This window comes from Prionailurus viverrinus, chromosome A3 (genome assembly GCF_022837055.1).
Source record: "Prionailurus viverrinus isolate Anna chromosome A3, UM_Priviv_1.0, whole genome shotgun sequence".
NCBI lineage: Eukaryota > Metazoa > Chordata > Mammalia > Carnivora > Felidae > Prionailurus > Prionailurus viverrinus.
In genome coordinates, this window is record NC_062563.1 from 72,851,406 (window position 1) to 72,878,714 (window position 27,309).

Consider the following 27,309-nt stretch of genomic DNA (forward strand, 5'->3'; position numbering starts at 1 on the left):
GCCCTGCGTCAGGCTCTGTGCTGACAGCTCAGAGCCTGGAGCCTGTTTCAGATTCTGTGTCTCCCTCTCTCTGACCCTCCCCCGTTCATGCTCTGTCTCTCTCTGTCTCAAAAATAAATAAACGTTAAAAAAAAAACAAAAAACTTAAAACTATTCATTGCCAATTTATGTTAAGATGGGCTGCCATATTCTCAGAGGTATAACCAGGTTATTCGCTTCTAAGATTCCTGGAACCCCTAATTTTAGGGAGTTCCAACTTTCTTTAAGTCTCTTTCTCCAGAAAAATTTCATAAGAACTTCTGACTAAGGAAGAAGAGTAACAGAAGTAGGGCAGGCAAAGTACCAAGTTGGATTAGAGATTAAAGAGAAGGTCCAGTCACAGGGTTCAAGATGGGGAGAACTCCTTAGCCCACACAAAGGAAAGACTCGACCCAAGAAGGGTCACACACTCAAAAGCTTCCTGGTGTCAAACAGGAAACATCGAATAAGGCCATCAGATTGTTAACTAAAGACACCTGGAATAAAACCGGAGCAGAGCAGCAGAGAATGGCCACAGCTTGAGAAATTAGAGGAAAGTCTTAATACCCTGAGGATGCCCCAGGGCTCCATCTCCAGCCATTCTGTTCACACTAGGAGAGTGTAAGGCTAAGAGGAACTGGGATGGCATGGAGGACAGATATGGGGGTGGCTCTAATCATACAGCAGGCTGGTAGAGAAAATACCAAGGATTTTGCCTAAGATAAAAGAACAGGCTCAGAAGATTTATTCCTTGCGGACTTTTAATTACGAGACTATTTTTATTTTCTGTTTTACCACTTACTCTGTATGGCCCATTTGTGCAGCTGCATGAATAGGTAACTGCCAATCATCCTCATTACAGTAAAGATCAGGATCTGCCCCACTGGACAGCAAAAGCTCTACACATTCTGTGTGGCCCTCCTGAGCAGCAATGAACAAGGGAGTAGCTTCATCCAATGCTTGACAATTGACATTTGCACCTAATAGAGGATAACAACATGTAACAGACAATCTTAATTTATTTTTTTAAAAATGATAATTAACATAAATTTCAAAACAGCTGTCTTAAAAGGGTTTTATAGTACAATAGTTCCAACCCCAGTGGACGCTGTTGTATAAACATACTGATTTTCCAAACTTGTTCATAATCATTTTAAATTGTTTTTGCTTTTATGTTAACAAGAAAACAAGTGATTAACATTTTAGAATTCATTTTTAAGCTAAAACAAAAATCTTATGCAATGAAGGATTCATTTCATTCCAATCTGTCCTCCAGCAAGCACTCTGTGGGTCCAGTAAGTAATCACTGAAAAGTGGAAAATACAAATCATCAAAAATGGATAACATCTGACTATTACAGAAAAAGATAAGAAAAACGTACGTTATAAGACTTTATAGATGCCATTAATCAATTCACGCTAAGATTTATGAAAAAAAAATCCCCACAGATATGACATACGTTGGGGCCATACCTTAAAACTAATGTTAACTATACTTTTCATTATATCCTTTTCCTTCATGACCACTGCATTTAGAGCCTTATAATGAAAGAGAAAATGTCTACTTAAATGGTTTCTGAGCAGACTTTCAGAGAACAAAAACTGAGGCGCCTGGGTGGCTAGGTTGGTTAAGCGTCTGGACTTCTGATTTTGGCTCAAGTTAGGATCTCATGGTTCGTAGGTTTGACCCCTGCTTCAAACCTGCTTGGGATTCTCTCCCTCCTCCCACTGTCCCTCCCCCACTCACATGAGAGCACGCGCTCCTTCTCTCTCTGTCTCTCAAAAATAAACATTACAAAGTAAAGAACAAAACTAATCAATTACTTAAATGCCAATATATTAAGACGTAAAAAAGTGACCTCACTTTTGGTGAAGGTTTTAAAAATAGCTAATTTCCCTCAATTTTTCTCATTGACAAATAGCATGTTAAATATGCTAAGTATAGTGTTATTGCATGACAATGAGAATTTTTAAATTTCTCTAATGTCTCAGTGGAAATACCTTCATCACAAGGGAAACAAAAACTTTTTTTTTTTGAATGGATGTTCTATAAATGCACCTTGAATAAACCACAGCCCTGAGACAGGTAAAAACTGTGCAAAACACAAATACTAAGTTAAAGGGTTGATGGAATTTCAGAAATTCTAACTGGACACTCAACACATCCAGATAAGTAGGATCTTCTCGACTTAAACAAGGTGGATGCTTCACGTACTGTCAACCTCAGAAAGAAGGGAACACTAAATATATTAAGACTAAGTCGAGAAAGAAATCTACTTAACTTTCCTTTTTAAGCAGTTTCATTTTGATTGACAATTTCAAAGAATCAAAAAGAATAAGGAACCAGTCCCTATAAGATTACAGGTAGAAAGTTGGAAAAATGACAGATAATTCACTGAAAGGAAAATCATTTTAAGGAGTTAGAAACATATATAGCTACATGATAAACATACCTACACACCTTTTCAATTTGCTGTTCATAACTATTCGGGGAGGGGGGGAAGGAACAAAACAGAACAGGTGCTTAGCATTCTGGGAGACAAACTCAGCACGAGGAGACAATCATTAAGGTAATGTTTAACCTATTTTATTTTAATTATTAGTTACATGCTAATAATTGGAAGTTATGGAACTGGAGGCCATAAAATGAATTAGGACAGCCTCAGGAAAACACAACAGAGAAGAAGAGGAAGAGAGGAAGTCACATGAGAAGGCCTGCTTCTAAGCCTCATTCTGCCAGGAAGTATTTTCTAGATCTTTGGCAAGGCACTTAAACTCTCAGGGCCTGGGATTCTTAATCTAAAAAAGTACATGTTTAAATAAATAATTTTGGAGATTCCTCTCAACTCTAAGATTTACAGATTCAATATTTGTAACAGGTATCTTAATTTGGCACTTAATGTTTTCTTTGCTCCATACTTCAACTTGCACATTTGAAGGTTTGTAAGAAGAGAGCAGAAATAAGAAAATATGTGCTTTGTTGTCGAAATAAACTTTGTTTTGTATATTTGGAGGCAACTTATTAAAAGCCTAGGTATTATAGACAAATATAAAAAGCCTAAGAATTTTTAAAAAATGTTTTGCCTAGCAGCAAATCTGGTATATTTCCCTTCTGCTCGTAACTATCCATGCTTCATCAGGTTAGTACTATGAGTGTGTGCACAGCGTTTGGAGGAATTTGAAAGCCCTTACATAACAAAGGTTTCCGGTCACAGAAATGTCATACAGCATAAGAATGCCACCTCAACACCATCTCCTCTGGTAATGCTGAATGTGTAATGACTGTCACAGAGAAACCTTTAGCAGGGTTAGGTTGCTATTAATATATTCAAAGCGTAAACATGCTTTCAAATAAACCATTTAAATAATCCCACAATTTATCAAAACATACAACTCAAAGGCTTAATATACAAAATAGCTATCTAATAAATTAATTAAGCTTATATAGTCTTGTACCCTAGACAGTTGGAACTGCTCAGGTCCCCATAAGAAAGAACAGCCCCATCATTCAACTTGCCAATAAACCTGCTTTTGTGATAGATCGTTGTGTTCCTCCTCAAATAAATTAGTAGCTGTGCATCACATTATGTTAGTAATAGACACTTAGTAACCAGGCTTATAAATCAACTTGTATGTACTCTTATTTACCACTAACATAAAACCACAATTTCACAACCTGATTTATATCTGGTCCAGAACTGTACTTCCCAGGAAGACACACTTAAAACTGAAGATCTTAACAGTGCAAAGGCTAAAGGATTCAACTTACCCGATGAAATAAGTATGCTCAAGCTTTCTAGTTTGCCATACTGAGCAGCCACAAATAAAGGTGTGATTCCAAAGTCATCCTGGCATTCCTTGTCTGCTCCTTTCTTAAGAAGCAATTTTATGATCTCACCATTTTCCTAAAGCACAGATTCATATTTTAAACAGGAGAAAACAAAGAAAATAGAAGGTATCTGTTTTTTTATCCCTGTGTTTTGGGGTGTTTTCATCTTCACTAAAGGAAAACTTTTTTTTTTAAGTGTATTGTTCAATGGGAAGGATGTACTAGACAGAGATTATTCTATATGTTTAGCCAGCCCATTAAACAGGTGAAACATTGATCTCTAAGAATTATAATCCTTTTAAAGCCTGCAAAATTAGTTTGCTAGCCCAAGCAGTAAGGAGTTAGCACAGTTTCTAAACACACTGCTATAAATAAAGTAAGTCATTGCTCCTTATCAATTTATACCCTAAATATTCTGATGGTCTCTTAACTATGCCATCAACATATGAAAAACTTAGATAATCCCTGAATCCCAAAGCTGCTGGAACTACCAGAGCAGTGGGCTTATTCAGAATGATCATTAGCATTTAGACTGCCTTTTCTGTACTGCACTAACCATCATAAATCACAGGCAAGTAGGAAGCAAAAACTGTATAGAACTGTCATTTTAAAAGGGTAAAACACATAATTTACATGGAAATGAAATAATAAATTCACAGGTTACCTGAAAAGTAGCCTGATGCAAAGCGTTCCATCCACACATAGAATGGGATCCATTAACATTTGCTCCATATCGAAGCAACAGCCTTAACACATCTATATGTCCATTTTCAACAGCTGCGAATGCAACAGTCAAAACAATTATTGTCAGTAGAAAGGCAGGTTTGTAGGACTGGACACTTTGGTGATGTTCTCATCACTTATTCACCCTGGAACTCACAGTACTGTGATCATTCCTATCAAGAAATCAAAACACATACTCCCTACGCAATCCCAAAACATTTATCACAGTTGTCTTAGCTTAAACCTATTAACATACACATCCTTTCTGTGAACAAAATTATTTTCAGTAGCATTTAAAAGAATACAGGGGAAATGGAAGTAAGAGGCAAACATTTATTCTCTCTGCTAATAAAGACAATGTTTCTATTTAGTTAAAATGCAATTGGGAGAGAGATAAGGATGAACAGGTCAGAAGAAACAGCAGTCTGAGGAAACAGTCCCAAAGGGATTGAAAGGTTGGCTGTTATTACCATCTGACCACAAATGACAATAGTCACTGCCCAACTGAAAAAGCAATACTGCAAGTTCTGCATCTTAAATATTTTTTCCGTCATAAACAATCGTTAAATGATATGTTTGAAGCAATCAATGAAAATGTAGTAAAACTTTGCTTGTTTGAAAAAGAAACCCCAGACAACCTAAAGAGTATTTTTGGAGAAATGCATATTACTTAATGGCCCCCAAGCTGCTGCTACAGATCATTTGAAGAATAGCTCACATGCCCATAGGTTCCTTAAAAAATGTGCACCCTTTTACTACTTCCACCAAATTATTCTATTTTCTTTTACATATCTAATTTAACATTACCCCAAGGTAAGTGCCGCCAAATATCAGGTGCATACAATAATTTACAAATCTGATCTTGTGAGGAAGAACACAGGTATGATGTTATTAAGTTGATAGAACAAACGAGTGGGACTAAACTTTCCAGAATGTGATCTACCACAAAACAAAATTGTGCATTGACGATGTCACTGATTCTGGAGTAGTTAAGGGGGGGGAACAGAACGCCAGAACAGAGGTATAGAGAACTTAATAAAATAAGTACCCACACACATACACCATTAGCAAATATGACATACTGTGATTGATGTACATGTGAGGACTTCTTGGAATTATCAGTTTGGGGAAATATCAGTATCAGAAAGAGGACAGATGTGATAGGAAGGTTTGACTTCATGTGCTTGGCAATGAGAAAGGAGGTTTGAAAAACAAGTATGAATTTTTTATTTCATCTCAAGTATATATTTATTCCTTCTACTATAGTTGCAGGTAGGAAGTAAAAATCAACAACTCCAGTCAAAAATTAGAAAGGCGCTAGACTCTTAAAGAAAGAGCCACATTTGGAAAATGCTAGCATAAAATAGGAAAGATAAAATACTTGAATGTAGAAAGCCAGAAATGATAAGTGTGCTCATTATTACTGAAGATAAGTAACATGTCACTAATACTCATAATTTTGTATACTGAATTTATACCAAACCTAGTTCCACCACAAAGGACTGTCAGAAGTTTTTTAGTTACGAATTCTCTTATCCTGGGAGGTTTCAGAAACCACAATGGTTGAGACAGCACCATTGTAGCAGAAGTTTAACATACCTTATTTCTAAGTTAACATTCAAGGGTATTTTATCAAGGAAAGAACAACAGTTTTTCAAGCTAGGTTATTTTTCTATAATCAATCTAAAGTCAATCTAATTTGGGTGGAGGACATAAGAAAAAAGGAAGAAAATCAGTTTCATATCCAATTCATCATTATCAGTGATTGCTGATAAAAATCATTCCATAGCCAGATCCTGAGTTGAAGCTTATCAACTGGCAGTGATGTATGAAGCAGGGTAAAGATGTTTGTTTTTCATGAGTTAGGCTGACCTTATAAAAATGAAATTCAAAAAAATTTGTTTTGATTATTAAATACACTACAGTAGAGAGACAGAAAAATTGTTTTTAACATCATAAATACATTAACATATGATACCTGCATCTCCAGTGAAAACATTTGCCAAAGGCAACAGTGAAACTAATATAAAGAGTATTTTTATAGCTCTATTTCAAAATAAAGCAAATTTAATGATTAATAATTATGAACTACTGGTTCAGAAAAGTGTACTTAGAGGGGCGCCTGGGTGGCTCAGTCAGTTAGGGGCCTGACTCTTGATTTCAGCTCATCATGAGCTCACAGTTTATGGGATTGAGTCTACGCTAATAGCACATAGAACAGCCCACTTGGGATTCTCTCTCTCCCTCTCTCTCTACCCCTTTCCCCTCCTTCCCCCCCACCCTCAAAATAAATAAACGTTTAAAAAAAAAAACTAAACAAAAAGTACATTTAGAACTTACATCTACTACCAAAGCCTCTCCTTTGGAAAAAAATGAATTAACTTATTTTTCTTTACATAACAAGTTATCAAATTAAGCGGGGGGGGGGGGTGCTATGAAATAACAACATATATTATGCTTCAATAAAAGTTTATTAAAAAACAAAAACAAAACCAGATTTGAACTTCCTATTTGCTGGCCCCCTAATCCACTAAGAAAGCATTCTCCTTAAAGAAAGAAACCGTGTTTCATTCTGCTTGTATGCCTAGGGCCAAATGCAGACAGAAGACAGGAAATAAATAATTGTTGCCTGTATGAATAGGAAAAAACCAAAGTCTAAAAGAAAACAAGTTTTCTCTTTTTAAAAACACATCCCTTTCCAAACTAAACAGGCTTCAGAATTACACTTCTGGATAGGACATTAACTGGTACTAAACTAGCCTTCCTGCTATCAACTATTATACAAGTGAACAAATATGTAAAGCAACTTTTTCTGGCATTAAACAAGTCAGAACATTGTGATTCTTGAAAGAAGGGAAACACATGAGGTGAGCCCCATGACCACCTCAGCTCTCTGCCTAGGGACTTTTCTTAATTATGGTGCAGTGAGCTGAAATCTAAGCAGGGCAAGGTAAGGTTGAAGAAAAGGTACTCAAGAAAGGAAACAATCCAAGCAGAGGACAGCAGTCCACTGAGCTAAGGAGGCATAGATTAGAGTTTAAACAGCTGACATCTGTGGTGCAAGGCCCCAGAGGAAAGAGATCTGTGCAAAGGAGAGGTCCTGGTGTGGAAGTTCTCTAAGAATCCTCAGCTGTGGTCGAGGCTGCACATGCCTAAGGCAAGACAAAACTCACAGAACTGCTGAAGGATTAAAAACGAAATAGAGATAACTAGAGGGCAAAGAGTACTGGGGGCAATGGAAATCCTAGGAGTTCTGGCCAGTCATGGTGGTGAAACAACAGGATACCTCATCAACACCCTGGGAATCCTGCTGAGACACCCAAAAAGCAGAGCCCTGGAAATAAAAACCAATTCTGAGAGTAAGGCCTATTCTGGACCTGCTCTAACTAAGCCTAAAATAAGCCCTGACCAGTTCAGGAAGGAGGCAGAAGTTGGGAAGTAAGAATCCCACCAAATTAGATGCACTTGGGAAATACCTTAAGCTCTCCATAGACACAGTCTAACAAAACATAAAACCAAACCTAAACAAGCTGAAGGTTATAGGTCAGTAAATGAATTATTAAAAAAAAGGAAAACAAAATCAACATTTCTCATATGAAGATAACAGAATTCGAGTCAGAAAAGAGTCAGCAGAAATTGACCCCAAGATGGCCCAGATGTTGGATTTAACAAATGAACTAAAGTAGCTAGTATAAATGCTTGAAAATTTTAAGAAAAGTATGTTCAAAGACTTCACTTTTAGTATATAGAGTATACAGATAGGTATACAGAGTATCTCAGCAGAAGAATGAAGCCATTAAAAAAAATTCTAGAACTGAAAAAAAGACATGGAGGGACTTAAAAGATGATTAGAGCTGGAAGAGTCAGTGAACTTGAAAACATTGATATAAACCATCCAATCTGAAGAACTGAGAGAAAAACCACATTGACTTACAGATCCCAGAAAATCAGCAAACCACAGAGCTTTGAAAGAGGTCACCTCACTTACAATTTCACATTATATATAAATTAAGGATGATTATATAAATATACCTGACAGCTCCAGGGAAGAATGTCAATGATTATAAAAGGGGCTACAAACAACAAGCCACTGAAATCAACTGCTATAATAGCAGTTTCACTTTTTTTTCAGCACTCCTATTTGCACTTAAAATCTAATCTACCGTTTTACCATAATCCTTCAAGACTCTGCAAAAATAAATGAATGAGTCCAGTCATTCACCAGGACCAGGAATTGCACTAAGCACAAGGGTTACTGCAGTCAACTCGAATGACAAAGTATTTACCTTCATGGAACTTCTCTTCTAGTCAGAAAGACAGATAATAAACACATTGATAATAAGTTCTCATGAAAATACTGTGAAAGAAATTAACAGAGTAAAGTAATAGACAGTGATCAGGACTACTTTAGAAAAGAGGAGAGAGGTCATCTCTGAAACAAAGACAGCTAAACAGAGAAATGACAAGATAAGAAGCAGTAAATCATGCAAACAGATGGAGGAGGAGTACTCCAAACAGAAGAAACAGGAAGTGTAAAGGCCATGAGGGAGCAAAGGGTATGCTTGAGGAACAGCAGGACGGCCACTGTGGCTGACGTGTAAAGACAGGGTGAGGAAATAAGGCCAGAGAGGTAGGAAGAAGCCAAATTTTGTAGGGCATGGCCGGAAGTGTTAATTAATTGCACTGATTTGTTTGTGTGTGTTTATTTATGTTTTAAGGAAACAATGAATTTTCAGCTAGAGCTACTCAAAGGAAAACAGCTCTCTCTTCAGCCTTGCCTTCTGAGCCAACCCCCTTCACTTCCCTGTGTTCTAGTCACACTCTTTTTGTCTTTTTTCAATGGTTATTTCCATGCTTTCAGGATGCCACAACTAAGAAAAATGTTCACTGATCAGCCCAACTAAAGCAGGTCCCCCCATTTCTTTCCATCATAATGTCCCACTCCTCTCTATCATTTACATCAGATTACAATTATAATTCACATGTATATGTGTTCATTCTAAATTCCCCACCAGATCATAAGACTTATTCACTACTATATATCCTCAGCACTTAGCAAAGTGTCTGCCATAAGAGCCACTCAGTAAATATTTGCTAGGTGACAGAAAAGAGAAGAAGCTTTATATTGGCTGGCCATTCAAACATAAATACATCGTCACAAATACTAAAAGAAAATAAATGAGCAAAAGGAAAAAAGATACTTAATGTTAACGGTAAGCAGGATTCTCGAGGTGAATAACCAGGTCTTTGCTATTATATAGGAAACATAAGCCTGCATATGACTGATGTTAAAATGGAAGTAATAAAACCTAGAGAAGTATTTATTTGCAATTTATAAATTAAATGAGACAGTCACATAATGAGTTCTTTTATTGCCATAATCAAAATTTAAACAATAACCTGTAAACACATAAAAAGATCAACATCATTAGTCATGAGGGAGATGCAAATCAAAACCATGAGATGCCACTTCACACCCATTAGAATGGCTATAATCAAAAAAGATGGGAATGCAAGCTGGTGCAGCCACTCTGGAAAACAGCATGGAGGTTCCTCAAAAAACTAAAAATAGAACTACCCTATGACCCAGCAATTGCACTACTAGGCATTTATCCAAGGGATATAGGTGTGTTGTTTCGAAGGGACACATGCACCCCAATGTGTATAGCAGCACTATCAACAACAGCCAAAGTATGGAAAGAGCCCAAATGTCCATCGATGGATGAATGGATAAAGATGTGGTATATATATACAATGGAGTATCACTCGGCAATCAAAAAGAATGAAATCTTGCCATTTGCAACGACGTGGATGGAACTGGAGGGTATTATGCTAAGTGAAATTAGACAGAGAAAGACAAAAATCATATGACTTCACTCATATGAGGACTTTAAGAGACAAAATAGATGAACATACAGGAAGGGAAGCAAAAATAATATAAAAACAGGGAAGGGGACAAAACAGAAGAGACTCATAAATATGGAGAACAAACTGAGGGTTACTGGAGGGGTTGTGGGATGGGGGGATGGACTAAATGGGTAAGGGGCACTAAGGAATCTACTCCTAAAATCATTGTTGTACTATATACTAACTATTTTGGCTATAAATTTCAAAAAAAAATTAAAATTAAAAAAAAAAAGGACAATAAGTATAGCATTCATAAGGATGTGGACAAACTGCAACCAACCTCCATTGCTGGTGGGGATATAAAATGGTATAGCCCCTTTGTAAGTCCAACAGTTCCTCAAACACTTAAATATAGGGTTATCATATGACCCATTCCTAGAAATTTCCACAAAACAAACTAGAAAACATACATCCACACAAAAACTTTTATACAAATGATTATTATAACAGGATTATTCATAATTGCCAAAAAGTAGAAACCCAAAGGTCCATCAAGTGAAGAATGGATAAACAAAAGGTAGTACTTCCATACCTTTGAGTATTATTCAGCCGTAAAAAAGAAGGAGGTACTGATATATGCTACAACATGCACCTTGAAAACTTCATGCTAAGTGAAAAAAGCTGGAGGTAAAAGACCACATATTGTGTGATTATATGAAATGTTGAGAATAAGCAATTCCAGAGATACAAAGTAGCTTCACAGTTGCCAGGGGCTGGGGAAGGGGGTGGGGGGAAGAAGGGAATGACTGCTACCAAGTGCAGGATCTCCTGTAACTGATGGTCTCTTTACATTTTGTACTATCTCTCAGCCCACCTCTTTTTCAAACCCCAGTGTTTCAATGCATTTCTTTTTAAAACTTTGTGGGTCTCCCGTGAATATTCTTAGGGTTTTCTTTAAATAGGCAAAACCACACTCACGAAGTTCTTTGAGATAAGCCCTTCTCTGCCCTGGGCTTCTGCTGAGGAGCAACACCCCCATGCTTCTTAAAGCCCCACTGTCTGATTGAGTGTACCCGTAAGTCACACCCCAAAGTTGCTAGAGGCATTCTGCCTGCCTAAATGCTACTATGAGGCACCACCTTTATCACACACACACTTTAACAAAGTACTTTACAATCATACAGGAGACTTCATTTCTGGACTTCATGTCCTGGATTTGATATTTGTTTGGAAGTTTTAATTTAAGTCTTCTGAATTTAAGCCTTTTGCTCTTAGCGGAGGCTGAGAATTTTCCAAACAAGTCTTTCCTTTAGTTACCTCTCTCTTCTCACTTTTTTTCCCCAAAGTGCTTTTCTTGCATACACCAAAGGAAAATAGTCACCTTAAGTGTAGTTATCATAACTCTTTGGCTCATCAACATTAATTAAAATATGAACCATTGGGGGAAAGGGGGATTTAGTAACAGGGTTAGATGAACTGATCAGCAATTTTTAAAGGAAAAATGAATTTAGATCCAAACTTTTCACCACACAATAACCAAAAAATAAAAATAAATAAGAAAAGCCAGAATTGCACAATTATCAGATTTTAGTAGAAAAACATTCTAATCCTTAATGCCATAGACACAATCACAAAGTAAAAGATAAAGAGATTTAAACAGATATATATACAATAGAAGTGAAAAAGTAGTAAGGAAACAAGTGCACAGGAAAATAATTTTCAAACACAAAAATGAGCTTATAATATAAAGAATTCATAAAAATCAAGAAGGAAAACATGAAGAATCTTACAGATGAGTGACAATAGATAAACTTATAAAAAAGTAAGTCCAAGAAATAAACAGACATGGGAAAATATATAAACCTGGTAATATTTTTTAAATTGGCACATAATATTACGCAAATGGTGTCCTTATGATGATTTGCCAACCTTTCTTGATTTAATAAGGTTAATATGAAAATGTAATAAAATGCTTATTTTTTATTTAATATCCTTCAACTGATAATTTGTTGTGAGGAAAACTTTCATAGTTATTTTTTCCAAACATGAAGTGACTACTAATAAAACAAAAGGCTAAACTTCTAATATTATGATATAATACCTTCAGTAGACTAAAATAGTATCTAAAACTATAGCTACTAAGAGAGTATTAAAATGTAAAAAATACAGATTAAGTAAAAATGTAAATTGGATATATGATGTATTACATAAAATATAAATTGCCTCTTTAAATTATAAAATGTGTAAATTTCTGTATCAATTACATACAATAGCCACCCGTAAGAAATCACAGGGAGTCCTTAAAGAAACAAATGTGTAAGATATGTGACAATTTTTCCTTCTTAAAAATCTGTTATTATTTATATAGTAATTAAAAATATAAAAATAGTATTTGTGGGATCTATGCTCTTAATACCAACATCTCCTTTTCGGTGTCTCTATTAGTCTACCTCACTATTAACAATTTTTTTCAACTCGATAATGGTATTTCAAAAATTTGTACAGTAGTATTTTGGAGGATGGCTTATTCCAAAGTCTACAAATCTTTCATCACAAGATGACACTTCTGCTGTTGTGACCCAAGGCCACAATCTTCAAGCTCACTTTAGTATTTGCCTTTAAACAGAATTTCAGTCCAAAGAACAATTCAAAACCACATTTCAATACCATAAGACAGAAATTCCTATATAATACCTGTGTGATGACTCAATCTTTTTATAGCATTTCCCTATAAGATTTCAGATCCTGTATTGCAGCCTAGAGTAAGAAGTATATAGAGAAGACTGTGGAATTAGTGAAGTAACACTGCAGGGACAGACAGATGATTTAAATGTCTGGAACACAGTCCTGCTTCCTCATTATGATCAAAAACATCTGCTATGTGTAGAAAAAGTCAGACCTCTGAAGTCATATTTCAGGGGATAAAAACAGTATGCCTTCATCTATCCATTAGCTTGTGTTCTGTAAACAACAAATAAATATATTCTACGGAGGGTCACGAACTGAAAAGCTTATCAGTTGGATTCTATCCCCACATGTATTTTATTTGGTCCACAAAGTTTTATTTGGTTTTATTCATTTGTTTTGTTTTACAGTTGAGGCAACACTCAAAAACTGGGAAATTACACATTAAAAAAAAAAAAAAAACCCACATATCCATATTTGAAGTACCTTGAAATCTGGCAACACTGGGCTAAAGCAAGTAGTGGCTGTCCCTTTAGACTGTGTTTTACTTTCCTCAATAGTCCCTAACGTTCTCTAGGCATCAGCACTTATAATCTATCTTCTGGTCCCAGTGAACCTTATCATCCAATTTACTTCCTCCATAATAATTACCTATGACCAGTTTTATTGGTTTAAATAAACCTTTCCTCTTCCTCAACTATATATATCTTGTCATTCAGCTTTACAAACATACACACTATTTTCCCATTCTCAAAAAAGGAGTCCAAAGCCCATAATCGTCTAGCTTTCCATGGTCACTTTCTGTACAAACAGCCATTCATTTGCCAGATTTTCCTCTCTTCCAAAAAACACAACTGGGCCCATAAGGGAGGCAGAAGCTGTTAACACAGAACCTTTATGCTCTTTCTTGTCCTTCTATTTCCTGTTCAAATTTTCACTAACTCTAAACACATTTCCTTAGACTGTTTAATTAGTATCATTTATTCATTCTCTCATGTCTCAGTAAGAGTAGGCTTCAGCTACTGATAATGACAAATCCGGAAAGACTTAAATTCCAAGGCAACAAACTGCACATTTTCTGCCTGGCCACACTGGGGCTATATACAGTCACTGACTTTGCACTCAACAGTCACCAGTGACCACAACTCAAATACCTTCCTTCCAATCCAACAACAAAAAAACCCTTACACTCATTTGAAAGTGAACACTCAGTTCAAAGATTTTCAATACTTGTCTATGATCTAGTCCCAGCAAAATCTTTATTGGAAATTAATTTCTATTCACCTAAATTTGGAATATAATTTATAATTTAAATGTATGTGTTTATTGTCACTGCCCATCATATTCTAGAAGCCTACTAATGTTTTCCTGCAAAAACTTCAGCAACCTAATCATTATGGTAAGGCTGGAGAATTACTTTTGAGGGAATGTTACTATTAAACCATACCTATGTATTTCTATGCAGTATACTAAACTGCACTCAACTAAAATTTATTTCTTTTCCTTGACAAGGTAGTAATACCAACTTTATTTGATTTAGAAGCATTTCCACAGTTCAAGTGATTCTGAGCAGCGAAACAGTGATATTTGTGGATATTAAAAAATAACACAAATTTCTACATGATACTAGGATGGCCATATACATGAAACGTATCCTAAAAGATATTTTGAATAAGAAAGAGAGGAGGAAGAAAGGAAGGAGGAGGGGAAAGAAACTACTTCATGAGTGCCAGTAACTAGGACCAGACATTTCAGCAATATAGAACTTTAAGTCCCCTTGTATCCTTTTGGTATCATATTTTGTATGTACCAACATACCTCTCAATCAGAATCTTCAAGTAATAATGTGCTCACATGAGCATCAGTAACAATCTGTGCACAAGATGGCGTCTGGAGAACAAGGAAAATTAACTCAACTCTTGCAAATATATCACGTTCTTTTAGAACACCATTAGCATTCCTGGCAGATGCTTATGATTGTTAGCCACTTCTCCATCCAAGACTTTGTTCTAAAATCAGTGAACAGGTAACAAACATTACATGAGGTAGAAATGATGAAACACTATACTAAAAAAAATAAGGGACAAATACACTAATTACAATGCAGGGACCTTAACTGGATCGTGATTTCAACAATGTGAAAAATATACATAAACATATATATGACAATCAGGGAAATTTGAAGACCAACTGGGTATTGTTACCTTTAAGAGCAATAATAGCATTGTGGTTGCTCTTTAAAGAAACATCTTTAACCTTTGCAGATATATATGGAGTGGAGATAGTGAGCAGAGCTATAACTGAAGTAAGATTTACCCTAAGTTGAAAACTACTGAAGTTCAGTATCAGGGACATGGCAATTTATTATATTTTTCTCTATACTTAAGACTGCCACAAATTTTGAAGACAATTTCAAACGAGAATTCCAAAAACATTCTGCATATCTGAAATATTCCTAATGTATACAAATCTGAATTTTAAACATACCAGAATAAAAATCTAACTGAACACTTTTACTTACTTATATACAATGGAATATTACACAGCCATAAAAAATGAAATCTTCCCATTTGCAACAACATGGATGAATCTAGACAATATAATGCTAAGTGAAATAAGTAAAGAAAGACAAATGCCATATGATTTCACTCATATGTGGAATTTAAGAAACAAAACATATGAACAAAGAAAAAGAGAGAGAGAGAAATAAAACACCAGACAACTATAGAGAACAAACTGATGATTACTAGAGGGAGGTGGGTGGGGAGAATGAGCCAATTTGGGGATGGGAATTAAAGAGTACACTTACCATGATGAGCAGTAAGTAATGCATAGAATTGTTGAATCACTATATTGTACACCTGAAACTAATATAACATTGTATGTTAACTATACTGGATTTAAAATAAAATAAATTTAAAGTTTAAAAATTCAACCTAATTATAATTAAATTAATTTATTAAAATTTGAGTACCTCAATTAAACTAACCACATATGAAGTGCTTGAGAGCCACGCATAGCCAGTGATTATCATACTGGACAAGGTAGATATAGGATATTTCCAAGTTCTATGGGACAGCATTGGTCTAGAGTTTAGAATTCAACTGAATTGGAATTTAATCTAGAATACTAGGCACATCTAAGATACCTGGCAATGGAGACAGGGGTCAGGCCACCAGTTGTGGCTCCTATGGCTTGGGGTTAACTGTTCAAGGACAGAAAGGAAATGAGTAATTCTAGAACATACAAAAGTACTCTGGTTCTCACAGACAAAAAGAAAGCAGAATCATAATGATCTGATATTATACTGGCATTCAACAGAGATCAAAGCCCAAGGATAAAGAATAAGGATGAAATAAAACACCCCACTTTGGAAAGCAGAGCTCAAAGTGTCTGGGATACATAGAGAGATGGGAGAAGGTCTTTCCTCCCTTCCATACGAACAGGTATTGTCTATAAGACTCCAGCTGAGACAGCAGAAAAGAAAACCAGGAGCTTTGAGGGAAGTGACAGTGCCCCTCCCACAAGAGGTTATATTATAGTGCTGGAGAAGCTAAGAGCCTATAAGCAAACAAGGATGACAATCTCAATAATTTCTAGGGAGACAGTTTATATTGTTGAAGAAGTAAGTTTCTCCATTTTGTAAATTAAAGGAAAAAAGAAGTCAAAAGAAGTAATCTGGGGGTTGGTGGGGAAGAATAACCTGGGGAAACATCCTGAGTAACAAAATACTTTTGAAAAGAAGACATCAAGTAACTGAAAACAGTCTTTGACCCATATAAAACTTCTAACCAAAATCACAATTTAATTGAGGCATGGAATACATACATTAAGTGCAGTCCAAAGCCCCAGATGCAGACTTCAGGAAGGCATAGGATCAACACAGCATACTCATTTGGGACAAATAGCAGTAGACCTATGCAGACATGTAAGTAATAAATCTAACTAGAAATAACCAATTCCTAATAGTAAATAATGATCATCATTTAATGCAGCATTCATTAAAGAACAGATTTTTAAAAGAGGAATTTTTTAAAATGCAATTATCGTACTGAATATTCTTTTGGAAAATACCTAATGTAACCATGTATTCTAGGCAACTACTGTAGACAAATCCTATACCAAATGCAAATCACAGTGCCCTGAGTTTTAACTTTATAAGCTAGAAATATATTCGTTCAGTTTGAAGCTCAAATTTTGACAATAATTCTACTGAGAAACATCATGGTCAGTGAGGCTGAAGTGGACAGTTCAGCCACAGGCTGTCCATCTCCTCTTGAACAGCAGCAGGATGGCGATTTCTGAGAACATAAGAGAATCACCTATGTGTTCTATTTGCATGTTTGACTTATATATGAATTTTTAACTGCATCTATGCTTTTTAAGTTCTACATGTACTCTTTTCTCCATTATGCACTTCATTTTTCTATGCAATTCAATAATAAAATCCTATTTCCATTGTATACCTAATATGTATACAACTTTTTTATACACTTAGAACATTCAGAAGGCATTTATCTACTGCAGTATTTCTCCAGTCCTGTGGTTACACTGACATCTGGTGGCACTAGGAAAGAAACCAGATTGCAATGACAAAGGAATTTTCTTTTTCTTTTTTTTTTTAATAGCTAATTTATTCTATATGACTTCCGAGTTGATGTTTTTCCAAGGTTTTATCTATACCCAAGACAGAACAACTATTAAAATACTATACCAAATCCAATAATAGTAAACATTAGTTATAATCAGTGACATTCTTGAAATAATTCACCTTAGTAATGTGACTGGCAAGGATGCAGAATTCTTTCAAGAACCTCACTGGGTAAGTAGCACTGCTCACAGCTATTTATTTCATAATTAAAGTTTATAATCAGAATGGTTATAAAGTAAGACTTTCTCACTAAGATCAAATGCATAATTTCAAAACATTTTCTTTATAAATTCAGATAGAATCCCATATGTCTTGGCCATGAATCTTTAGTCTCAAATGTAGTATTTTATTGATATTTAGAAAAATTTTTATTTACTTAGAAAACTTTAGAAAAAAATGTAACTTCATTATTATTATAAAGTTTCTTACCAGGTTCTTCATGTCTGCCCAATGACTAACAAGCTTAAAGATACACACTAATGGGAAAAACCGTGACCTCAAGGGCAAAATCCATCATGTTAAGAATATAACAAAAAAGTTGTAGCCAATATCTCATTCTAATTCTACATGTTGACACTGACATATCTCATGGTTTCTGACAGAAAGAGAGAATTCCAGTGGTCAGTTAGACATGAAAGACCATATCCAGAAAAACACATCCTTCAATCAGATGAAAGTCTTTGACAAAAAAATAAAATGCTACCACCTTATTATATGTTGGTTATTTTTCCATGTTTCCTCAGCAAGAGAATCAAGATAAACATGTTATTTACATAGAATACCCCTAAAATCACATCTTCTAGAGCTATAATACTGAATTCTACCATCTTCTTTAATTCTCCAATTCACATTTTTGAACATTCATATAACAGTATTCTCTTTACCACCTCTGTAAGTATGAGCTCCATGTTATGGCTTAGAGAAATGAATCATTACACTGAAAAGTTCCTATCAGAGAAAAAGTATATGCCAAACTATCCTTCATCCCAAGGACTCCTATTTATATAGAAACAGTACTTCTATTTCAGCCATACTAACCAGTGAAGACCATATACAATTAATTGGTCAATGGCAATACTAAGTATGAAGAACGAAGAGACAATTGCATTAACTATGTATAAAGTGATAAAGTTTGACAGCCACACACACATAATGTAGAGCAGTGATACTCAATATGCAAACTGTTCCCAATCCTCAACCCTGTAAGGTTTGACCAGAATGTGAATCAATTATGTCCCTAAGCATACTGTTTAGTTCAGCTGACATTTTTCTTAAAATAAGACTTCTCTGATAAAAGAAGCATTGCCTTAAGTACCTTGTATAAACAAACTGACATTCTGAGTAGCATTAGTCAATGGTATCTAAAGAAAACAGATTGCACTGTATGGGTGGGGTGGGGGTAACAGGGGTTATATTACTGCAAAACACTGAAATCAAGAACTTTTGTTCTACTTTAAAAATTAATATGGACTTTCAATTTTAATATTGGGCCATAAATTTCCCTTACTCTTCTTAGAAAGCATCCCCTTACTCTTCTTAGAAAGTATCCAAAAGCAGTTAGTCCAAAAATCAGCAAAGAAATTAAGAAATAAAAACACACTCTCCATTTTTAGCAAAACTGGGATCCAGCTAAACTCCAGGCAAAAAATGGTATAAAAGCTTCTGAAAGAAAGGAGGTTAAAATCCTGGGTACTTAAGGGAGGAAAGGGAGAAAAGAGATGTCTCAGCTGTACATCTCAGAAAAAGCTAGCAAAGTAAACTCCTCAAAGGTAAGTTGCAAAACATAAATTCCCAGCAGAGGGATAGGATTTATGGACTAACAGCAGAACAGCCCTACACCCAGTTGAAATCTGAAAGTCAGAAGAACCAGGCCTAACAAGGAATCATACAAAGAAACTATATTTGCAACAGGAGTCTGTCTCAGCTTCCACAGAAGGGAAACTGCACTGCAAAATCCCACAGAATCCTGTGTCCACTGACTGGTAAAAAAATAACTAAATGAACTCAACAACCAAAAATCCCAAGTCAAAAGGAATACTAGCTAGTCTGAAATGTAGCTCTAGCTCCTTTCTTTTAAAATCTCCTGAAAATAACTGATCTTAGAAAACCAACATTTCCAGATGAGTTATCACAAAAGAACAAGCAGAAATCCACATGAAGTTACAAAAAAGGAGATAAAATTACAGGAAAAACTGTTAGTAGACCCCCCCAAAAAACCCTCTTTACTTGCCACCAAGTAGCGAAAATTACAGTTAACCTTTTGCTGTAAATTTAAAAAAGAAAAAAGTTAAGGAAAAAAGTCATATCACTAAGATATAAGAGTTCAAGTAAAAGAAGGCTAGGTGATAAGAAATTGTGTAATATAAACTTGGACAATTTAGAAAAGACTTAGAAAACTAAACCACAGAAATGCAGTTGAAACTGGAAGAAACACTATAGAGAATAAACTTTTGTGAAAACGAACACAGAGGATTAAAAAAAAAAAAAAAAAGGAGGGGCGCCTGGGTGGCTCAGTTGGTTAAGCGGCCGACTTCAGCTCAGGTCACGATCTCGCGGTCCGTGAGTTCGAGCCCCGCGTCGGGCTCTGGGCTGATGGCTCAGAGCCTGGAGCCTGCTTCCGATTCTGTGTCTCCCTCTCTTTCTGCCCCTCCCCCGTTCATGCTCTGTCTCTCTCTGTCTCAAAAAAATAAATAAACGTTAAAAAAAAAATTTTTTTTTAAAAAAAGGAAAAGTTAAAATTTTTTTAAATGAGTATTAGAGAGGGGAGTAGATATAAAAACAGATGGGATATCCAATATATGAATAATTGGAGCCCAAGAAAACCATTATAACAGAACAGACAAATATTTAAAGATATAATTCCAAAAAGAATCACCAAAAATAAAGAACATCTAAATCTACTGAAGGGGTGCCTGGCTGGTTCAATCAGAAGAGTGTGTGACTCTTAATCTCTGAGTCTTGGGATCAAGCCCCACATTGGGTATAGAAATTACTAAATAAATATAAATAGGTCTATTGAAAGGGCACACTGTGTCTCAGGAAAAAAAAAATCTGATATAGAACAGACATGCAAAAATACTGTCACCAAAAAAAAAAAAAAAAGAAAAGAAAATTAGGCTGGCCTCCAACCTCAACTCTAGAATATAACAGATTACTATTTTAAAACTTTTTAAAGAAAGTATGACCCAAGGATTATACATCTAATCAAACTGCTGTCCAAATACAAAATCATTATTCAATTATGAACATGTAAAACTCAAGGAGCATTATTTCCATGTGTCCTTTTAGAGGACCCTATTAAAGGAAGAATTTAGTTAGCCAAGTAGGGCTAGGAAAGCCATGGCAAAGTAATTGGTGATAAACTTCTAAGCTATTTAACTACAGAACTAAGAATAAAATTAAATGAAGGAATTAAGACACCATAACAGAACAGGATGTAAAGTGTCATTTCCACTAATATGCAAATATGATATTGAACTAACAAAAGTTGGGAATCGAAGAGAGGAAAAAAAGTTATATAGGGACAATATAAGGATGATGATTTCCTCATCTTTAAAAGTTAGAAGCTTAAATTTATCAAAATGACTAACACAGATTATATAAACAGATTTAATTGAACAAAGGTAAACATAAGAAAGATAATCTCCTAGTTTCATAATTGCTTACTTAAGAATCAAAAAGATACTGTCTTAAAACACAGAAGAGTATGAAAGTGAACAGAACATGAAATTAACATTTTTAAAATATGCCTTTTTGGTGAACACCATACTTTTGATCTGGGAAAACTCAAATTCACATTTTCAAGAACATGCCCTCAAGTAAAAATGCTTAAATTACAATCCCTGAAGAGGATAATTAATCTTTCTGTTGAAAAATCTAAGAACTCCAAAGATAACGTTTAATATGTACTAAATATACAAATTCTAAACCTCAAAATTGCTTGCACCTAAAAAATGATCCCTATCAATGATCAATGATTCATGAAACTACTAGTGAAAAGTGAAATATGTTGCGGTTTTTTCAATTCTGGAATATATCAGCGGAGTCAGGGTTAAAGATATGCCCGTGAGCTTAAAGTATGACACACTTCACAGTTAAATACTGAAATATGCAGCCTCACATAACACTATTTATAAAACACTTTATTCTTATTAGGCATTCCTGCTATGTTTAACATTGAAGGTTACACAGAATAAGCAGAGACACAGAAGAACAAAAAATGGAAAACAATCAATCAAAAGCCAAAACTGCATGCTGTGCAGTTCCCATAAAACTTGTTCTGTGAAGTCACTTTGGACTGGATTTGAGCCTCTAATTCACCAGTGTTATTTTATACATAGCAAAATAAAAAGAAAACCTATGTACTATATAATTAGCTGGGTTTTCAGTTAGAATCTACTATATTTATGAATAAGGATATTCTTATTCCCAAAACAGTTTGATGAATCTATCCTTAGAATATTTACTATGTATGCATTTATGAGGCAAGAGAAAAGGGAGTGGGGAGAGAAGATAAGGGTAAAGAAAAGAAATTAAGGGAGCAGACTGTTGATAATATATAAACTTTAAACTGCATGTTAGCAAAAATGTTCAATGACAATTTTCACATGGAAAGATAAGGAGAAGCTTCCTGAATTTCCCCTTTCTTGTGAGGTTTTCTCATTTCGATTCTTACTGCTATCAAACTGAAAAGCTCCCTTTTGAACTTATTTTTATAAAAATCATGGGGAGTTGTGTGTAGAGAAAATGTTCTCATTATAAACAGTGGAGGAGTAAATTTGCGCTCTACATTTAGTGTTCAATTCAGTCATACTCGAACATCCCTGATGTCAATGACTTTTCCAGTCACCTCTCAAGTTTCTGTAGTTCTATATTCATTTCCTACCTCTTGATCCTCCAGGTTTATATTTATAACCCCCATCAACAGTCTAGGTGGTAACTGGGCCATCAGAACAGGTACTACAACATGCATGAGAATATAGCTTCCCTTGCAGCTAGAGGACAACATACTTCAAAGTTCCAGCAAAGAACAGCTTTGGAAGACAAACCTACAGATGGTAAAGGAAGCTACACCAGATGGGCAGTCCCTTCCTCACTTATGTTCAGGTGGTTCAGCCACTCTTCTTCAAATCAAAACATTATCATCTATAGTCTGTTGCAAACCTTGAAGTGTCCTACATTTTGTTTTAATGAAAGAATCTCTTCCATTATAGATTGAAACATGGATCACTACAGTTATTTGAAAAAGGTATATACAGGTAAGCAAAGCAGGTTGCTTAAGTTTATCATATTATTTATGGCGCAAGAAGACACTGGAGCACAGATCACCTAACTAAAAAGTCATATGTCCATTCTCTGACTAGTGTTTCTGCAAAAGTTAAAGCTATACCTTTCCTTTCTAAGAAAATACTCTTCCTTCCAAACAAGGACCTACTACAATTGACGCTGTACTTGAATACATAAAAGTACTGCCTGTACTATATCTCCTCGGGGTTAATCTCCTGCTTAAGTCCAATTATTTTTTGTAGTAGACAATATAAAACATAATTAGGATAGTCAGTTTGCAGCCAAATAAACTAAATAAAACCTGTTACTAAAAATAAGTAATTTGAAGTTATTAACTGGTTTGAATTATCCTAGCAACTGTTCTTTCATTAACATAAAAAATTACAAGTTAACTATATCCTAAAATAGAAATTACTAAAAATTCTGCATCTCTAATTTTCTCCAAATACTTATATAAGTAGGAACAATACTGAATTTCATAAACCAGGATCATTATATTTTGAAAGTGTAAACTAAATGACCAAACTAGCATTTCTCAAATAGTTCCATGGAACGCTAATGTTCTTTGAGATTTTACTAAGTGTTCCACAAAGAAAAAGAATATTATGGTCAAATACATTTCAAAATTCTGGGTTAAAGTTAAAACAACTGTTGTTTTATAACAGGCCTGAGAGAGATTTCCATTCACCCAACAAATTACTAACTGCCACCATATACCAAGCCTGATCTGGAAGTTACAACAGTGAACAAGATAAAAAAAAAAATGCCTGCTCTCATGGAGCATTCTTTCTAGTAAAGAGGACAATTAACAAAAATGCAAATAAATACAATAAATGCAGTCAGTGAGAAGAGCTATGAAGACACTAAGATAGGATGTCAGAGCACAGAAGATACTTCTCTCTGGATAGACACATTAAACTACAGAACAAATGTTTGTTTCTTTCTTTCTTTCTTTTTTTCCTACATGGGGTAATATAGTACATGGTATTTCCCAAGCACAGGTTGATCAGGAACACTTTTGTCAATGAACATCTATTAATAGCTCATCAAATCAATTAAGAAAGTGTTCTTCTAACCCATATGCAGACAATAGTAGGATCAAGACTCGAATACAGTTCTTCTGATCCTCAGTACAGTGTTTTTATGTCTTCATCTATGTAAAAGCAGATATAATAATAGTACATATCTTAGAGAATCATGGTAAAAATTAAATTAGCTAATTCATGTACACACCTGACACAGGGTTTGGTATACAACACTCTGCTCAAAAAATCGTCCTCTTTTATCCCAACGTGATCTGTACTGCTTTCTTTTAATATTTTGAACACTTTACGTCTATCTCCTTTACAGGACTTAATTAATTTTGTTCACTCCTCTATATGGCAGATTTCTTTTTTTTTTTTTTTCATTTCCTTTTGATGTTTATTTATTTTTGAGAGAGAGACAAAATGTGAATGGGAGAGAGGCAGATAGAGAGAGGGGGAGACACAGAATCCAAAGCCTGGCCAGGCTCAGAGCTGTCAGCACAGAGCCTGAGATGGGGGCTCGAACTCAGGAAGAGCAAGATCATGACCTGAGCTGAAGTTGGGACACTTACCCGACTGAGCCACTCAAGCACCTTATATGGTAGATTTCTTACAGACAGCAACTCAAATAGAGACTGCACATGGCTAGGCCACAATGAAAGCTTACTATGTAGTTACATACACAATATCCATTAACTGTGCATGTGGAAAACAAAAAAAAACTATATAAAAACCAATCTCCCCTCTAAGAAATCAAATGATATTACAGCAAGGCTTCCATGAAACATCTTTTTTTTTTTATTTAAAAAAAATTTTTTTTTAATGTTTATTTATTTTTGAGACAGAGAGAGACAGAGCATGAGTGGGGGAGGGTCAGAGAGAGAGAGGGAGACACAGAATCCGAAACAGGCTCCAGGCTCTGCACTGTCAGCACAGAGCCTGACGCGGGGCTCGAACTCACAGACCGTGAGATCATGACCTGAGCCGAAGTCGGACGCTTAACCAACTGAGCCACCCAGGCGCCCCAAAACATCTTTATAATGATACATTTCACATATTCAAAACACTTTATCATAAATCAACAGTACCAGTAATGAGTCATATTCTTCCTAATAAGATACACTAAGATACCATTTCATGTCTTTGATATTCCTGCCAGGAATACATAACCAGAACGCTATCAAGAAAAAAACCTCAGACATCAGACAAAACATCAGACAAACCCAAAATGAAAAACACTGTGCAAAATGAATGACCTGAAATCTTCAAAAAATGTTAAAAAAAAAAAAAGAAAAGAAAAAAGTTAAAATTGTAAAAGAAAAACAGCGAAAAATCTGTTTCTAATTACAGGAGGCTAAAGAGACATAACAACTAAATTAAATAAGTGATCCTGGTGGGAGGAGTTAAGATGGCAGAGGTAGGAGGTAGGACCCTAAGCTTGTCTTGTCCCTTGAACACAGCTAGATAGTTATCAAATCATTCTGAACACCCAATAATAGGAGGTCTAAGAAAACAAAACCTGCAAGTAGAAAAGTGACCACGTTTTGGAAGGTAGGATATGCAGACAGTTGACTTGGGGAAGATATAATTGAGGGTATGGTGACAGGGAGGGAGACTGCTTACAGAGGCTACTGCAAAGTATCATAAGCAGCAGAGTGCATAATCTGAACCTTTAGAAGTCCGCTAGCTACCATGGGGGAGTGCCTGGCTTAAAGGAGCTAGGCTGGCGAGATCGGGTGGAGTCCCAGGAATGACAGCATGGACTGAGGATCCCCTGGATCACCAGAAGGGTGGCACCAAGATGCTGCACTGTTCCCAGTCACTGGAGCATGGATTCCAGCTGAGGACAGCAAGCTAGGATGCTGACTTTCTGCTGCCTTCCATAAACTCCCAACCGCTGCAGATCATATAATCACCTTCTTTACACAGCAGACAAACAGGCAAAAGCACTGCAAGACCCTCCCCCCCAGAGGAACAACAAGGTTCCAAGCTCCGGGAGTCCCTAAAATGTGGAGTGCTTTAACTCAGTCATGCGCCAGAGATTTAAAAAAAAAAAAAAAAAAAGCAAACTCGGACATAGGCAAGGTGAACACAGGGTTCTGACATAAACTGGGGACAAGAAGGGTGACTGACTGCTTTTCTGTGAGGATTCTGTGAAAACTGGGGGGGTAGGAACTTTCAGCTCCAGGGCTATCAAGAGAGGCACTACCATATTCATCCAACCGATCAGCACTGAAAGCCTTCTGGGAGCAAAAACAGCGCCATCTACTGGAGGCCAGAGCCATTTACACCAAGCCCCAACCCCCTGAACCCTGCAGATGGATCTCCAAAGGGGTAAGTTCACCCGAGAATCAGGGCAACAGGCCCCTCCCCCAGAAGACCAGGACAAACTAGCTCCTACGAAGTTTACTGATCATAGAGAGCTGCAAAGCCTCGGCTCTAGGGGAAATAGAATCCAGCTTCCTTTTTACTTTTATTCTCTAAATGTTTCTCTTTTTCCATTTCCTTTTTTAGTCCTTTTTTAAATTTTTATTAATTTTTATTTTTAAATACTTGGTTTTTTTATTTCCATTTTATTTATTTATTTACTTGGATCTAGATTCTTTTTTTAATTTTTTTTTTTAATGTTCATTTATTTTTGAGAGAGACAGAACATATGAGTGAGGGAGAAGCAGAGAGAGGACACACAGAATCCCAAGGAGGCTCCACACTTCAGCAGAGCCCAATAGAGGTCTTGAACTCATAAACTGTGAGAACACGACCTGAGCCCAAACCAAGAGTCTGACACTTAACCAACTGAGACACCCAGATACCCCTGGATCTAGATTCTTTTAACAAGCAGACCAAACACACCCAGGAACTAGTTTTTTTGGTTTTTTTTTGGGGGGGGGGGGGGTTGTTTTGTTTTTTGTTTGCTTGCTTCTTTCTTTTTTCTTCTTCTCTTTTCTGGACAAAAAGATGAGATGGAGAAATTCAACCCAAAAGAATGAACAAGAAGTATAGCTATAGGCCAACTATTTAATCAATACACATATAAGATGTCTAAACTACAATTTAAAACAACAGTTATAAGGATACTAGCTAGGCTTGGAAAAAAAACCATAGAAGGCACTAGAGAATCCTTTTCTGCAGAGATAAAAGAACTAAAATCTCATCAGACCAAAATTAAAAATGCTATAACCAAGACACAAACCCAAAGAGAGGCCATAAAAATGAGGATGGACAAAGCAGAGGAGCAAATCAGTG

General features: G+C 35.7%; 1 protein-coding gene across 12 annotated transcripts in view; it reads right to left on the reverse strand.

Moving 5' to 3' along the window:
- ASB3 (ankyrin repeat and SOCS box containing 3) overlaps positions 1-27,309 on the reverse strand; it is a 120,791-nt gene that overhangs the window by 41,718 nt on the left and 51,764 nt on the right. For all 12 annotated transcript variants that reach the window (XM_047851444.1, XM_047851450.1, XM_047851449.1 and 9 more), the window contains 3 exons: positions 4,511-4,623; positions 3,787-3,922; positions 821-998 (listed from right to left, as the gene is read on the reverse strand). In XM_047851444.1, the coding sequence (XP_047707400.1) occupies positions 821-998; positions 3,787-3,922; positions 4,511-4,623 (427 nt within the window). The remainder of the gene's footprint in view (positions 1-820; positions 999-3,786; positions 3,923-4,510; positions 4,624-27,309) is intronic.